This window comes from Prenolepis imparis, unplaced genomic scaffold (assembly GCF_030444845.1).
Source record: "Prenolepis imparis isolate NDT839.2.m4 unplaced genomic scaffold, iyPreImpa1.0 SCAF_15, whole genome shotgun sequence".
NCBI classification, from domain to species: Eukaryota; Metazoa; Arthropoda; class Insecta; order Hymenoptera; family Formicidae; genus Prenolepis; species Prenolepis imparis.
In genome coordinates, this window is record NW_028141173.1 from 4,110,499 (window position 1) to 4,125,882 (window position 15,384).

Consider the following 15,384-nt stretch of genomic DNA (forward strand, 5'->3'; position numbering starts at 1 on the left):
ACGTGAATTATTCTTGCGCGGAATATTGCAATTTTTAATTACCGAGATAACAATTTTTTTTAGTAATTATCGTGTGTATCGTAAAGAGACGTCAAGAGAGCAAAAGAAGCTGGCACAAAAGCCGCAAAGAAAAATTGCAAGCCTCGCCCACGAAAAAAGTGGGAGTGTTCCAGGAAAACGATGCTGTTTTGTACTGCTAAAGAGAGACGATATGTAAGATATTAGCGATATTATTATAGGGATACTCACGTCTAGGGGCTTCTTTAATACGATCCAACCAGATTCTGGTTGGATCTCAAAGTACTCCAGATTCTGCTCGTTGTTGGGCGAACTCAGCGAGTACACGATCGCACCATTATTGTCAGCATCCTCGTCGGATGCCGACACTCTCAATATATTTGTTCCGATGCTCGCATCCTGCTTTACATTTTCTACATATCTCTGCAAAACGAAAACGAAACTTTTGAGTCTTCTTAGAATATCCCGACGTGTTGATTTTACGCGTGTTCAAATGTTTTATGAAATATTTATATCCAGATAAAATGATATATCATATTTATTATCGAAAATAATATACCGTAATTACGTAATTATGTAGGATTTATTTATATATAATTATAGAATAATTTATAATTATATATTAATAAATCCTATATAATTAACGTAATTATCTTAAAATTAAAAATTACAAGATATGCTCTCGTGTTTCAGGATCGCAACTGCATGAAAAATAATCCGTCAAAATCTCGTTATTTTTATTTTCAAAGAATTTTATTTTAATAGAATTTTTAGAAAAAATTTAAATTTTCCTAAATGTATTAAACTCATAAGTCAAACTTTTCTCAAACATTCACAAAATTCAAATTTAAAAACGAGAGATTATGCTCTCAAAGTTTGGCACAAATACTTCGCAAAACACGTTACATATGTTGTAACATAACGATTTTAAAATAGAAAAGTGAACCGAGTTTATAATTTATGAGATGCACTTTAGATATGATATCATGCTACGGACTTTACAAATTATGGACTTGTGTTATACTTGTTTTGCCGTGCAAAATCCTATATACACGGGATGTTCCATTTTAAAAAGTATGCTTAAATATATTTAAAAATATCATGTTTTAGAAAACAATGTTTTAAACAAAAGTTGTTTGATTTTAAAACGAAAAGAAATTGATAATCTTGAATTTCAACATAATTTTTTTTTAAATATACAATAATTGGCAACTAGCAACTACGTATTTTTTTCTTTACATCAATTCATTCTCATTATTTTATGAACAAAAATATTGATGTAAGATCGTCGAAAAATGGATATTTTAAAAACGAGATATTTTATATAGTTTATATAAAATTATGTCACCTTAAGTTACAAAATACCTCATAAACTATTAACTTTTTGGCCATCCTACTCTCATAACTTTTTATGTCGAATATTACGAGAAATTAATTTATCTAAAAAAATTGAGTTGATCTTGAAAAAGGATTTAAATTAAAGTTCAAAATTATCAACTTTTCTTTTCCTCGAAATATTTTAACTTTTGTATGAAATATTTTCTCGTTATATATAGCCACAGTTTCAAATATATTCGACTATATGAATTAAAATGAGACACCCTGTATATACATATTAAATCGATAAACGACAATATGTATCTTGATCGAGTTAGCAGCGAAACTAGCCCAAAGTTACATCGCTCTTTTGAGTTATATGCATCGAGAAACACCGCTGGTGGTTCCGCCAGCGCACGATCTTACTTCCGGACATCTGCTCGCGAATTTCTATCCCGAATGGGGTTCTTCCCTAAACATTTGCCTTCGAGTTCTGGTTGAGTGTACCCACCTGTCGGTCGAACAGCGGCGGGTTGTCGTTCACGTCCGTTATTTCGACGGTAAATGAGCAAACACCTTCTAACGAAGGTTCGCCCTGATCCGTCGCCTTAACAGTGACGGACACAAATTTCCCATCATCGCCTTCACGATCGAAAACCTGAAAAAAACATTATATTATTGAATACAAATAAAATAAAAAATATTATCTTTAATATAATAAAAATTACAATACAAATTTTATCTCTAATATATAATAAATATAGAATAAAATATAATATATGGAACATATATATATACTATATATTTAATAATAAATGAAATGTATATCAATTTTTTTATTGATTATATAATGTAGCGAAGTAGATATTAAAAAAACGAGAACTGGTAGAAACACGTAAAAACTAACATAAAATGAACATATAGCGTTGATATCTTATTGTTAGAGATCTTTATGGATTCGCGACACGAGTAATAATTAAAGTGTTAAGTGCTTCGCGTGTTTATCGTTTGGTCTGCACGATAGATAGCAAAGTAACACGGTAAAAACGAAAATTAGTGATTGTTAGATACTTGTTAATGTATTCAAAGAATATTAAATATTCTCCATTATATGCGAGAGTTTAATTCGTATTAAAGTTATTCTTTTATTCTTTTATAAAGCCGATCTCTTTTAAATTTTGCATTTTCATAAAGTTGATGCAACATTTATATCTTTATTGAAAGCTTCAAACAAAAGAGTCAAACTTATAAATTTGCGTGATATCAACTTTCATCTATGTATTTATTTTCTCCCATCTTTCTCTTTCTCTCTTAAAAATATAATAAAAAATATAAAATAAATATAAAATACAAAATATAAAAATAAAATATAAAACATGAATATCTAAAAGAGATCATTAATAGATGTACCTTGTTGGTCAGGACTTGACCAGTCTCTTCGTCAACCGTGAATTTGGTGCCCTTTTGATTAGGCTGCTGGACGATCGAGTACTTGACTTGGCCGTTGACACCCTTGTCCTCGTCAGTAGCTTGTACCTTGATGACGGTGCTGCCGTTGGGCGCGCCTTCCTCCACTTTCGGGTAATACATCCCGCAATCTTTGAACACCGGCTTGTTGTCGTTGACGTCGGTTATAAAAACGACGACTACCGCAGTGCTGGTGTGGATGGTCTGATCCCCGTTCGGGCAACACGCGCCGTCGTCCAAGGCGGTGACATTTAGCTCGTATTTATCGCGATCCAGGGAGATCTCCTTGCCGTGAAGACGAATCACCCCCGTAATCTCCTCGATCACGAACTGTCCCGACGTCGTGTTGCCGCCGACGAATCGGAATCGCACGTTATCGCCGTCCTTATCGGACGCTACGACAGTAGTCACCAGGGTGTTTGGCCCGGCGTTCTCGTCGACGTTAGGCGTGTAAACTTGCTGGGAGAATTTCGGTTCCTCGTCGTTTTTATTCTTCGTGTATATCCGCACCGTCGCCGTCCCGGTTTTCGACGGTTCTCCTGAAAGATCAAAACTTTTTAGTCGCATATTATTAAGTATGTGTAAAGCTGGCGTCTGATTTCGTGAAAACTTATAAATAATTAAGAGTTCTCTGGCTTTATTTTCAATAATTCTAAAATTCTTGATAATTTAAACAAATAGTTTTTTTACAATTACAAGTAATTATCTTATAAATGAAAATCTTCTAGCTTACATATTTATGTCATGTATGTTATAAAAATAATAAGATTGTTCTAATATATGTATGTATTTTATTTGTTACAGATAGCTGACTCGCTGCGCACGAGTTTCGCTGCGAGATTCTCGAGTGCCGGATCGTTGCTTTGTGTGTAGTTTTCGTATCGTATTTTCATTGTGCAATGTACGCGAAATACGCGTGCGATTCACGCGTCGTGTCGGGAGTGCCGTATAAAGTATCGGGCGATCATTATTATTCGTGTTTTCGCGAGTGTCGTGAGTGCTACGAAGGACCAAGAGAGGAGGAGGAAGCTCGGGGAGGCATCGGGCGACAACGGAGCAACTATGAGAGGTATGCAAAATAAATATAATTTATAACATACTCACTTAAAAAAATTTGCGCATATTAATTAATTTGAAATTATTGTACATTAGTAGGCATTTCCCTATATTTATAAACATGTATACATATACATAATTTGAATATTTTGTTTTCAGATCAATATGCTGTGTACTACAACTCCGCTATTGCACGTATCGGTGAGTGAGAAATTATTTATCTTATAACATTCCTATAGCGGTAATGGAGGTACTTTTAAAATATTTTAATCCTAATTTAAATATTATTTTCCAAAGATTTTAAGTTAATAAATTAAACTTTGAAACTTCGAGGTTTAATATATAAAAACTTTTTTAAATTTTATTCAATACTTCCAATCAAATTTTCTCTTTATTCGGTTTAAATATTTTAATTCATTTCAATTTCTTTAAACTTGTAATTTAATATTTTATTTTTATAAACTATAAAATATATTTTTATTTTATAATTAATCTTTCATAAAATAATTTATTAACTCAATGATAGGTATATACTCAATGATATATATTTAGATATTAAATATGTACTAATAAAAATTAATTAATTTTTTAAATTAAGTATTAGAAAAATTATATTTTTCTCTCTAAAATTAACAATAATAATGCGAGGTTTTTATACAAAACATAACCACGTGACTTTCTAAATCACGCTTGACACAATATAAGTCACGTCCATTGCAGTATCGATTTAAACATTATGAGAATCGTGCTGTATTAATTTAAATTATTGAATTTCGAAATGCATGTGACAGGAATGCGTGTTAAGCGAGATATTTTCTACAAACGTCAAATTTCGAGCGAGCTCGACATGCACGCATGAACGCGCAATAAATAAAAGCGCGCGTGTTACGCGTTCACATGCCGATTCGGCCGCTTTATTTCTAATTAAGCCGCGACTTGTTTTGGAAATCGTCCCGCATTCACGCCGTATATATGCAAATAATTTAAATTCGAGTCGCTACGCAAATGCGAGCCTGATATCCGCCCCGCAACACGCAAGACGAGGATTTGGAGCTCGTTTGGAAACCAAATCCGAGATTTAGCCGCCCGGAGCTGATCCTCGGCTTCCTGACAGAACATATAAGGAGGCATCCCTCTTCGCGTTTTCTACGTGGCCAAATCTCCGAGTCACATTTAGGAAACTTTCGACATTTTTTTTTCCCAGCGAAACGGATATCGAGAAACGTCGGCAAAAGTGGACAATCGATGTTCGATTGAAAACAAACGAGTTATAAACCGGATTTGATTAATTACAAGTAGCTAGAATAATACATGCTTTTTCGTACACACAAAAAATTTGCATATATTTTTATTAATTCAAGTCGCGTAATTTATTTATTATCTCTTCGTTACTTACCCTTATCTTTAGCAGTGACGATGAATTCGTAATAAGCATTATTGTTGTCCGCATCCAGCTGCTTATTATTAACGATAATGCCATTGGAGTCCACGCTGAAGTGATCGTCGGACACTAAATATTCTATTTCCGCGTTTGCTCCCGAATCAGCATCGGTCGCTTTGACTTTCAGTATATTCGTCCCCAGCGGAATATCCTCGTCGACATTGTGAGCTTGATAATCCGGCAATTCGAATTTGGGTGCATTATCGTTCACATCGGACACTCGAATTGTTAGCTAAAAAAATTGAACAATAAAACATTAAACGTGATTAGATAATATGAACGAAACGCATTGTTCGAGACATTTAAATATAGCTATTTTCTGTCACTTCTTTTTTTTTTAAACAAAGTTTTAAAAATTTACAGAACTAATTGTGAAAAATGGAAAAGCACAATAGATTCGAATTATATTTTATAGGTAATTAATAAAATAAAACAGCACGTAAATATCATAGGACAGAAGAGTTGAAAAATTCTTATTTTAATTTGAATGATACAACTATATAAACGAGAAAAAAGATACTTTAATCAGTTTCTCATAATTCATTTCAAACTATACAATTTATTATCTCTTCTCTGCATTGCATATAATTGATATCTTGCGATTATCATAAAAAAGAGAACATTTTATTTTATTAAACAAATTTTATAAAATTAATAATTAATTCTAAAAATAAGTGGGAAATTTTTTAAATGAAAACACAATTTTTTCAATATAATTATAAAAAAAAATAGCTCGTTGTACTCGACGAAAAATGAAACAAGTACGCAGATACAAAGGAAGAAAGAGAAATGTCACTTTTTTTCACGATAACAACAATAACAAGATTCGAGAGAGACATAAATCCACTTACCTCGACCGATGTCGAGAAACCGCCAGAGTCTTCCGTCGCTGTCACTATCAAGGAATAAATGTGAGGCTGCCGTAGATCCTCAAAATCCAGTTCTTTCGCAAGTTTCACGATTCCCGAAGTCGGCCCAATGTTGAATGTACCCGCGGCTCCTTGACCTTGCGCCTTCAGCGTGTAACGTATCTCCCGATCGGCAAACGACTTGGCTTTCACGGATATTATGCTGAAAAGTTTCAACACGTGACATTTGCACGAGAGCATCCCCGCGAACGCGCAGAAATAATTGCACGCGAGAAGATACGCGATATAAAGGAACAGGTCTGCTAAATAAATCTTCATTATACGTCGTGCAAAGATAACTCGGTCGAATTCAGATTGAAGTTGGAAAAGTCAACGAGAACCCTTCGAAGACAAACAATTTCGAAAGTAAACTCAACTCTCGAGTCGACCAGTTACGATAAACGCAAACGGGGTCTTGTACTAACAAATAATATCAGAGAACAAATAAAAGAAAGTAGGCAAGTCGGAACGTGAAAAAATCATCGCGTAAAAGCCAATGAACTCGCAAGATTGACCCGCTTGAATCTTGCAAATAATTAATTTAAAAAATAGAAGGCATATAGAAATTTATATATATTAATTTAATAATCTTAAATTTTTTAATAATTTTGTATTTGAATTTCAAAAAAAACTTGTCAGTAATTTATTTTAAAAATCTTATATAATTTACGATACTAGAAGCAACATAATTATGGAAACCCTTTTTCTCTATTTATTTTCTACAATATATAACCACAATTTAAAACCGCGATTCATCGCAGAAATATTGTCCAGAAAAATTATTTATAATTATGTCTCGAGATAGAATTTCAGACCTTTCCTTGAAATACATATAATACTCGTATCCGAAAGAGTCGAATGATTAATTGGAATTGACTTGCGAACTAACTCGGAGTCTTTCTTCTGGTTTTCCGGTATCTCGGCCTCGTATGCCGTCATATAGAACTGCGGTGCGCGTTTTCCACCGACGATCGATAGTCTCTCCTCAGGAGTCGACTGGAAACGCCTCTCGTCGATACGGCCGTTCTGATCCTCGGCTTTCACGTAAAGGACATACTCCATATCCAGCTGGAAGAGGTCAGTGCCACGAGTACGTACCACCCCCGATCTCTCGTCGACCTCAAACCGGCCACCAGCTGCGTGTGCATAGCAGATAATTAATTAATTAATTAATTGATTAGAGCGGCCGTTATCTTCGCGATAATCTCGCCAATGAAGATCGCGCTCGACATTAATTACACGATGATTCGCGATTATGCGTTTTCGCATTTAAATTACTAAAACATGAAATAATATAAGAAATAAAATTACTCTTCAATATTTATATAATTAATATTCAATATTTATATTGAAAAATTAGATTGAACTGATAGCTTAGTTTACACATATATATATATATAAAGTATACAAACATTGATTCCTACCCAAAATCTGAATGAATGATCGAGTATTTAGGAGAAACAAATGATAAATTTGATTTCAGTTCAACATTTGATAACATTTAAGCTACTATTATCCGTTAGTGTAATATATTACGCATCGCATTAATAACACGGCGTGAAATTATAAGCATACTTCATATCGTATACTGTGCAACAAAAATTCTTTATCATATCGAAATGCGATCATTGTTGGGGGAAGGCATTCGGCATAATAGCGTCATTACGATATAATCCTGTAAATTGCGAAATATGATACTGGGTCACCGGTGTAATCATCGGGCGCATTTTCGATGACGTCGATGTGCGATTTTACACCGATACGTTGCGTTGTAGATTAATAATTAGGCCGTACGCGCGATTGTTCCGCATGTTTCTATATACATACATACATACGTGACGCTCATATATTAAACCCACCCACATATTTCTCGTGTAATAAATGAAACGCTATTGTTCGATTGGCGGAACACATTTTTCCATATAATTAAAAATTCAACATTCAAACTCTTTGACGTTTTACCTAAACAAAATAAGACAGTTAGTCTGTTTGTTTGCTAATAATTTTCAGTATTGGTCAGCACAGATATGATGTGAAATTTAATTTCTTTATAGGATTAAAGAATTATATAAAAAAAGATATAGAGAAATTATTAATACAATCATAATCAATTAATTTTCAAGATATGTAATTTCGTTTTTTTTTTTTTTTTTTTTTTTTTTTTTTTTTTTTTTTTTTTTTTTTTGAAGAAAAAATTGCTCTAAAATTTATTCGAAAATTATTTTGATTAATTAGACTGAATTATTATGACAAATTAGAGTTTTATAAAATTTTCAAATACAGTACTAATGCAATGTACGTTGATAATAATACAAATAACATCAAATTATAAAATCTAGCCATAGCTTTATTTTGACGGATGCGAATATGAAAACAGAATATACAAGAGAAACTCGCTATAAAAATTATTTTAATTCCATATTCTTAAACAATTGCCGAGAGAAAAAAAATCAATTACTCATTATGACAGAAATGTATTGAATTTTCTTCTCGTGTGTTATTATGACAAATTAGAGTTTTATAAAAATATGAGTACTAATGCGATGCACGTTTGTAATACAAATAGCATCAAATAATAAAATGTTGCCGTACGATAGCTTTACTTTGACGGATGCAAATATGAAAACAGAATATACAAGAGAAACTCCCTATAAAAATGATTTAATTCTATTTGTTTCTTAAACAATTGCCGAGAAAAAAAATTAATTATTCGTTATGACACAGATATATTGAATTTTTCTGAGATATATCGAAAATTATTTCCTCGATCGAGCTTTTCGAATGCAACACATCACACAAATAATTTTTAAAAATATTTTTTCTTAAACGGAACATAAAAATCGTATAAAATTATAAAGTCTTTGGGAGGGTTAAGTATCCCGCATATGTGCATTTCGCGCTTTGACATCGATTAGATTAATCTCCCGTTACTTATTACATCATCAGCGATAGAGCTAGGTAGAGAGAGAGTTAATGATCGAAATATCGAATCTCGATTGCTCATGTTATTACGTACTTCGATCTCGCACGATGAAGTAATGGATGTTATGGTCGGTGTCGGGATCCCTGGCTTGAAGGGTAAACACGTGAGTGTTCGGCGGTGCGTTCAACTGGACGACCGTTTGCATCGGTAGAGGCCGATTAATGAAATACGGAGGCTCGTCGTTGACGTCCTTCATGTTGATGATGACACGCTGATTGTCGGTATCTATAACGTCACATCGATTACCGCATATACGTAGCAGCCGTAAGAGCACTATTAGCGTGTTAGAGCAATTGCTGGTTCGCCACTTGCGTATCGCGGAATTTTTATCACTACAGTAACACTATTTTAATCTGATTTTTTAATGGAATTAAAAAAAATTTTTTTTCATAGAATTTAAAAAACTAGAAAAGATTTCGAAACGAACTTAATTCGATATGATGTATTTGAAAATAATTTAAAAGTTAATTATATATATTTGTTATTCATAGACAAGGAATTGAATTAAATTTTATATAAAGAAATATATTGAAAGAAATTTAATTACATTGAATTACACGACATTTAATCCAACATATTTCTTCATGCTAATACGTAATTACACTTGCTTTTGAAAATGATAGAGAGTTGATTAGATTTTTAATGATATCTTTCAAAGAGTTTTCTTACGCAAATATATACATTTTTTAGTTTCATCCGCAAATAGCGTTCAACGCCGATAAATAGTAATTTATTTTGCAATTTCTAAAATTTTACTAAAAGCGTGTAAACGAGAAAATGTGCTTTTACAGAAGTTTTTTAGAGATAAAGATTGAAATATACAATGTAAAAGCAATATGATATGTATCGATATTCAACGTTATTTATTTAGTATTGAAATGGGTGATATGAATTGCTACTTACATTGGAATCCTTTGGAAGCCGATGATGCAAGAAAAGAGAAAAGAGAGCCATCATTATTATTAGTTCTATTTACATGGAAATAAGAAATTATAAATAGATAAGGCAACAAATATGTGGCATACAATAAATTGCAGTTACGTAATGTGTTTTTTCAACGTATGGCTAAAAGAAAGCGTAATTTTCAGCTACAATTTTTTTTACATCACAACTATATAAATTATTGTTTCCTAACAAGTAATTAAAAATTATGCAAAAAATATCTAAATATTAAAAACACAAATAAAAAAATATCAAGTTCAAATATTTTTTGCCGTATATATTTATAATCTACTATATCACTATGAATTATATATTTGCTGCCAATGTTCTTATCCACCTCTAATTCAGTCAGAAATACCGCAACCTTTAAATGAAGAGATAGGATATGAATTAGAGAAAAGCGTGAATATGTGAGAACGGGCCATGAATTTTGTGATAGTTGATTGAGATTATTTCAGGCAATACTGATTTAAAGAAAAAAATTATATACCATCATAAAATGGGCACGGCACGCCGGGTGGATATCGCGCGCATGGCTCTTGACACGTGGAACACCGACAAGAGTACAAAATTAATTAAACAATAAACAGCAAAATCTATTGAAAAATATATTATATATCGAATACCGTTCAAATTATATCAAAAATATAAATTAAAGCGAAATTAAAATACTAATTCATAAAATATATCTCTTTTATAACACGTGATATAAATAAAAATAAATTAAATTAAATACTTACAAAACAAATATATAAACAGCAAGCTGGCCAAAGGAATCTATAAAATGTATAGAGAAATTTGATGAAAGGAAGGTGATATTACCTGTACCTGTGTTAGTGATAGTAACCCAAAAGTCGATAGTCTTTTCCGGACCCAGCTCCTCGTAGTCCCACTTCTGCTTGACCATGACAGAACCGTTGGCGCCCACGGTAACCCACTTATTCTCGTCTCTTATCTTATAAGTCTCCTTCTCGTTCTCCTTCTCGAGATAAAACGCGATCTTGCCCTCGATATTTCCGTCCGCCTCCGTAAAGTCGACCTTCTTCGTCGGTCGCACCGCCCGGGTGACCCTCCTCTTCTGTATCCGGTGCACCTCCGGCGTCTCGTCCGGTTCTGTGGTGAGGAATCTAACGATGACCTTGGCCGGTTTCTCGGCGCTGCGACTCGGCGTGTGCAGATCATGCGCCTCGACGATTAGCTCGCATTCATTATCCTGCTCCGGGTTGACTTCCGGTTCGCCGGCCAGCAGCAGCTCGCCGGTCTGCGGCACGACTATCAGCAGACTGCTAGGTGTGACCAGTTTGTACGCGACCCTGTCCCCGTCAGCGTCCTTGGCCGTGACCTTGCCGACGGTGGAGAATCTCTTCCAGCCGGGCAGCGCGGTTACATCACCACCTTTGAGCAACGTGTCCAGATTAATCGGCCTGATCTTGAAGACGTAAAGCTCGCGCTCGAAGATCGGGCTGTTGTCGTTCTCGTCGAGCACGTGGACGACGCCGCTGATCTTGGACGTGCTGAGAAAATGACCATCCGACGCGTGTATGACAACGGTATAGAGACCGCGAGTCTCGCGGTCCAGCGGTTTCGCCGTCACCACCCGAACACCCTGCTTCTGGCTCTTGAGGGTGAGATTGAAGCCGGTCTCGTTGGACTCGTTCTCGCGAAGGGCGAACGGACGTTCCCCGTTATCGTCCGGTAGAATTTTGTAATGAACCGGGAAGCTGCCGCGCGCCCGCAGAACCGGAAATCCGTCTATTTGCGTGCCGGCAGGCGCGTTCTCCGCCACCTCGCCCTCGCCGAGACGATCGTGCGAGAAGGTCAGCATGTTCCGGCGATTGATGACGTAGAGGTGAAGGTCGTGGGTTTGAGTGCCGTTAGCCAGTTCCTCCAGGACGATCAGGTTGACCGGACGGTCCACCAGCGGCGTCAGATCCGACGTTGTCATCACCAGACCGTTGCCCAGCACGGTGAAGTACTTGGAGAAGCCGGTCTCTAGAAGGCGAAAGTTGGACGGGCGACTCGCGTCGCCCCGGAACTGCGTCACCTCGTAACCGGGGTAAACATCGTGCGGCAGCACAGCCACCTTGGCATAGGTGACGGAAGTGGCTGCTAGTAGGAAGACGATGACTCGTACGCGCCACATCCTGCTTTATTTGTCCCGTTCTGCCGCTTTCTTTCTTGCTCTCTATCGCTCTCGCTCTTTCTCTCTTAAAACTCCAGTACCTTTACTAGAGCATCAGTGTTGACGCTAACTGAAAGTAGAATAAAGAAGATTATCAGTCAAAGAAACGAAAATAATATATACTTAAAAATAGCTATTATTATTATGAGGATATTATGAGTTAATTAATTTTATTATTTAATTACTAAATAACTTTATATATAACTTAATTATTTGTATAAATTCTATAAATTAATTATTTCACTATTTCTCTCCTCAATGATTGCTTTATTTATATATATTTTCTCTTTTTATTATATTTTTTAATTTGATACAGATATTGTTGACGTGTATATTCGCAATATTGTCTGCTGGTATCAATTGCACAATTTTTATAAAATCAATTTTTTTATAAAACAATTATTTATAACTTTTTTTATAAACTAGAACACAAACGCGCGCTACACGCGCGCCATTCTTCGATTTTATGTAAAAAAAATGATATTTAAAAAAAAATAATATAAAGTTTGTTTAAACTCGATTAATTTTTTTCACAGAAATTAGCTAATTAGAGCGATAATGTGCTAATTAAATGTTAAAATAATAATATGTTAAAAAATTAAAATAGTAATATGTTGTAAATAATATGTTATAATATCTTATTCTCGATTAATATTTTTTGACAGAAATCAGCTGATAACTGTCAAAAATATTAATCGAGTTTAAAGTATTATATAACCTATTATTTAATACATATTATATTATTTTAATTTTTATAACATTATTTTAAAAATTAGTAAATTAACGTTTTAATCAGCTGACGCTTTAATTATATATGTCATGTAGAGCTTCAATTAATTTTTTTTCAGTAGTAATATAAGACATTAATCAGACGTTTGTGATTGCTCGGTAGATACACTGACAAATTATCCAAATTAATTATTATACAACAAATTAATTATATAACAAATTAATTATTTTTTACAATAATCAAGCTTCAAATACACAAGACATCTCGAAAACATTTCTATGAATACGAGAGAGAAAATATTATTGCGGAGAAAGAGACATTCTCTCTCTCTCAATGTCTCTTAATCAGCTGATTTTTCTGTCTAAAAATATTAATAAAATTTGATAATTAAATATTCTAGCTTACCTATTTATATTTATATTGTATATGTTATAATTTGCTAATTAAATTTTAAAATAATAATATAGTAAAAGTTATAAAATAGTAATATGTTGTAAATAATATGTTACAATACTTTATTCTCGATTAATATTTTTTCTTTCTAAAGCTATATATCTTTTCGAACGAATCTCCTTCGAGTTTTAATTAATCAATAAAAATTATTAATATTAAGTCATGTACATAGTATCGCGCGCGCGTTATTAGAGTGAAGTTGCCGATGTTTGTAGCTTCGGCCATTACCGAAACGCCGCGAGTATCAGGCAGTTGGAGCTGCGTCCCGCTGTGATTAATTAGTAAGCATAATCGTTAGAAACGATTTCTAACCTTTGTATTGTAATATTTATCAATCGCATATCATAATTTCAACGTTAATATGTAGGCGTAATTGTTTGAAACGCATATTTCGCGAAAAATTCGATGCAAAATCTCTTGCCAACATAACCCAACTTAATCTGTTGTCGCGCGCGCGAATGTGTTGCGATCCGCGGATATATTTATCGTTAATTCTAGTTTACATATTTATATTGTGTATGTTATAATGCAAAATAATAAGATTATTCTAATATGTATGTATTTTATTTGTTACAGATAGCATTGCAATACACAGTGCGATTCACGCGTCGTGTCGGGAGTCGGGAGTGCCGTGTAAAGTTTCGCGCGTCGAAAGTGCCGTGTAAAGTGTCGGGCAATCGTAATTATTCGTATTTTCGCGAGTGTCGTGAATGCTTCGAAGAAGCAATGACGGTCGACCAAGAGAGGAAGCCCGGGGAGGCATCGGGCGACATCGGGGCAACTGTGAGGTATGCAAAATAAAACATTTTTTCTAAACTGCATTGTTTATCAGATATTCGACACACACATATGCATATACATAATTTGAATATTTTGTTTTCAGATCAATGTGCTGTGTACTACAACTCCGCTATTGCACGTATCGGTGAGTGAGAAATTATTTATTTTATAATATTTTTATAGCGGTAATAGGGATATATATAATATGTTGAAAATATTAAAATAATAACATATGTTTTAAATAATATGTTATAATATCTTATCTGCGATTAATATTTTTTGACAAAAATCAGCTCTGATAATTGTCAAAAATATTAATCGAATTAAAAATATTATAACATCCTTTTCTAAAAAAGGCACGTTAAGTCGATTCTTGCAAGTATTGTTGCATCTTTTCCGATGCTGATTAACTGTTTTGATTCGCATTATGCGTTATATTCGTAGCATCGAGAGACTGTCATCGCGAGGGTTAGTAGTTTAACAGTTTGTTCAAAATAAAATAAAATAAAATAATATGTTTTAAATAATATGTTATAATATACTTTAAACTCAATTAATATTTTTGATAGTTATCAGCTGATTTCTGTCAAAAATATTAATAAAGCGTTAATTTGCTAATTAAATTTTAAAATAATAATATGGTAAAAAATTAAAATAGTAATATATTGTAAATATATTGTATGCGCGATTAATATTTTTTGACAGAAATCAGCTGATAACTCAAAAATATTAATCGAGTTTAAAGTTTTATAAAATATTATTTAAAACATTATATTATTGTATTTAATTTTATTTTGAACAAACTGTCAAACTGCTAACCCTCGTGATGACAGTCTCTCGATGCTACGAATATAACGCACAACGCGAATCGAGGCAGCCAATCAGCATCGCGGAGAAGAGGCAACAATACTTGTGAGAATTGACTTAACATGCCTTTTTTAGAAAGGAAAATGTCGAATCTTCATAAAGATTCGCTCCTAATAAAAAGTATAAACTTTTTTTGAAAAAAAATTTATTTACGAAGAGTCTACGATTATCTGCTATAAACATTGACTTATATAAAGAAATCTTTTCACTTATAAGTAAATGAATAATATTTAAATTACA

General features: G+C 33.6%; 2 protein-coding genes across 13 annotated transcripts in view; one reads left to right on the forward strand and one right to left on the reverse strand.

Moving 5' to 3' along the window:
• The window catches only part of LOC145945944 (uncharacterized), a 415,644-nt gene that overhangs the window by 339,596 nt on the left and 60,664 nt on the right, over nucleotides 1-15,384 (forward strand). For 2 of the 3 annotated variants that reach the window (XM_083055252.1, XM_083055253.1), the window contains exons 6-9: nucleotides 3,607-3,871; nucleotides 4,018-4,059; nucleotides 14,074-14,285; nucleotides 14,381-14,422. In XM_083055252.1, the coding sequence (XP_082911378.1) occupies nucleotides 4,024-4,059; nucleotides 14,074-14,285; nucleotides 14,381-14,422 (290 nt within the window). In that variant the 5' untranslated portion in view covers nucleotides 3,607-3,871; nucleotides 4,018-4,023. Of the gene's footprint in view, nucleotides 1-3,606; nucleotides 3,872-4,017; nucleotides 4,060-14,073; nucleotides 14,286-14,380; nucleotides 14,423-15,384 lie in introns of those variants that run through there. The other variant, XM_083055254.1, reaches the window with a different exon arrangement.
• Nucleotides 1-15,384, reverse strand: part of LOC145945928 (neural-cadherin) — a 197,915-nt gene that overhangs the window by 143,181 nt on the left and 39,350 nt on the right. For 4 of the 10 annotated variants that reach the window (XM_083055211.1, XM_083055206.1, XM_083055210.1 and 1 more), the window contains exons 2-10: nucleotides 10,955-12,384; nucleotides 10,623-10,670; nucleotides 9,224-9,415; nucleotides 7,097-7,343; nucleotides 6,151-6,370; nucleotides 5,255-5,531; nucleotides 2,746-3,341; nucleotides 1,847-1,993; nucleotides 250-441 (exon numbers count right to left, since the gene is read on the reverse strand). In XM_083055211.1, the coding sequence (XP_082911337.1) occupies nucleotides 250-441; nucleotides 1,847-1,993; nucleotides 2,746-3,341; nucleotides 5,255-5,531; nucleotides 6,151-6,370; nucleotides 7,097-7,343; nucleotides 9,224-9,415; nucleotides 10,623-10,670; nucleotides 10,955-12,275 (3,240 nt within the window). In that variant the 5' untranslated portion in view covers nucleotides 12,276-12,384. Of the gene's footprint in view, nucleotides 1-249; nucleotides 442-1,846; nucleotides 1,994-2,745; nucleotides 3,342-5,254; nucleotides 5,532-6,150; nucleotides 6,371-7,096; nucleotides 7,344-9,223; nucleotides 9,416-10,093; nucleotides 10,188-10,622; nucleotides 10,671-10,954; nucleotides 12,385-15,384 lie in introns of those variants that run through there. The other 6 variants (XM_083055212.1, XM_083055208.1, XM_083055207.1 and 3 more) reach the window with 5 other exon arrangements.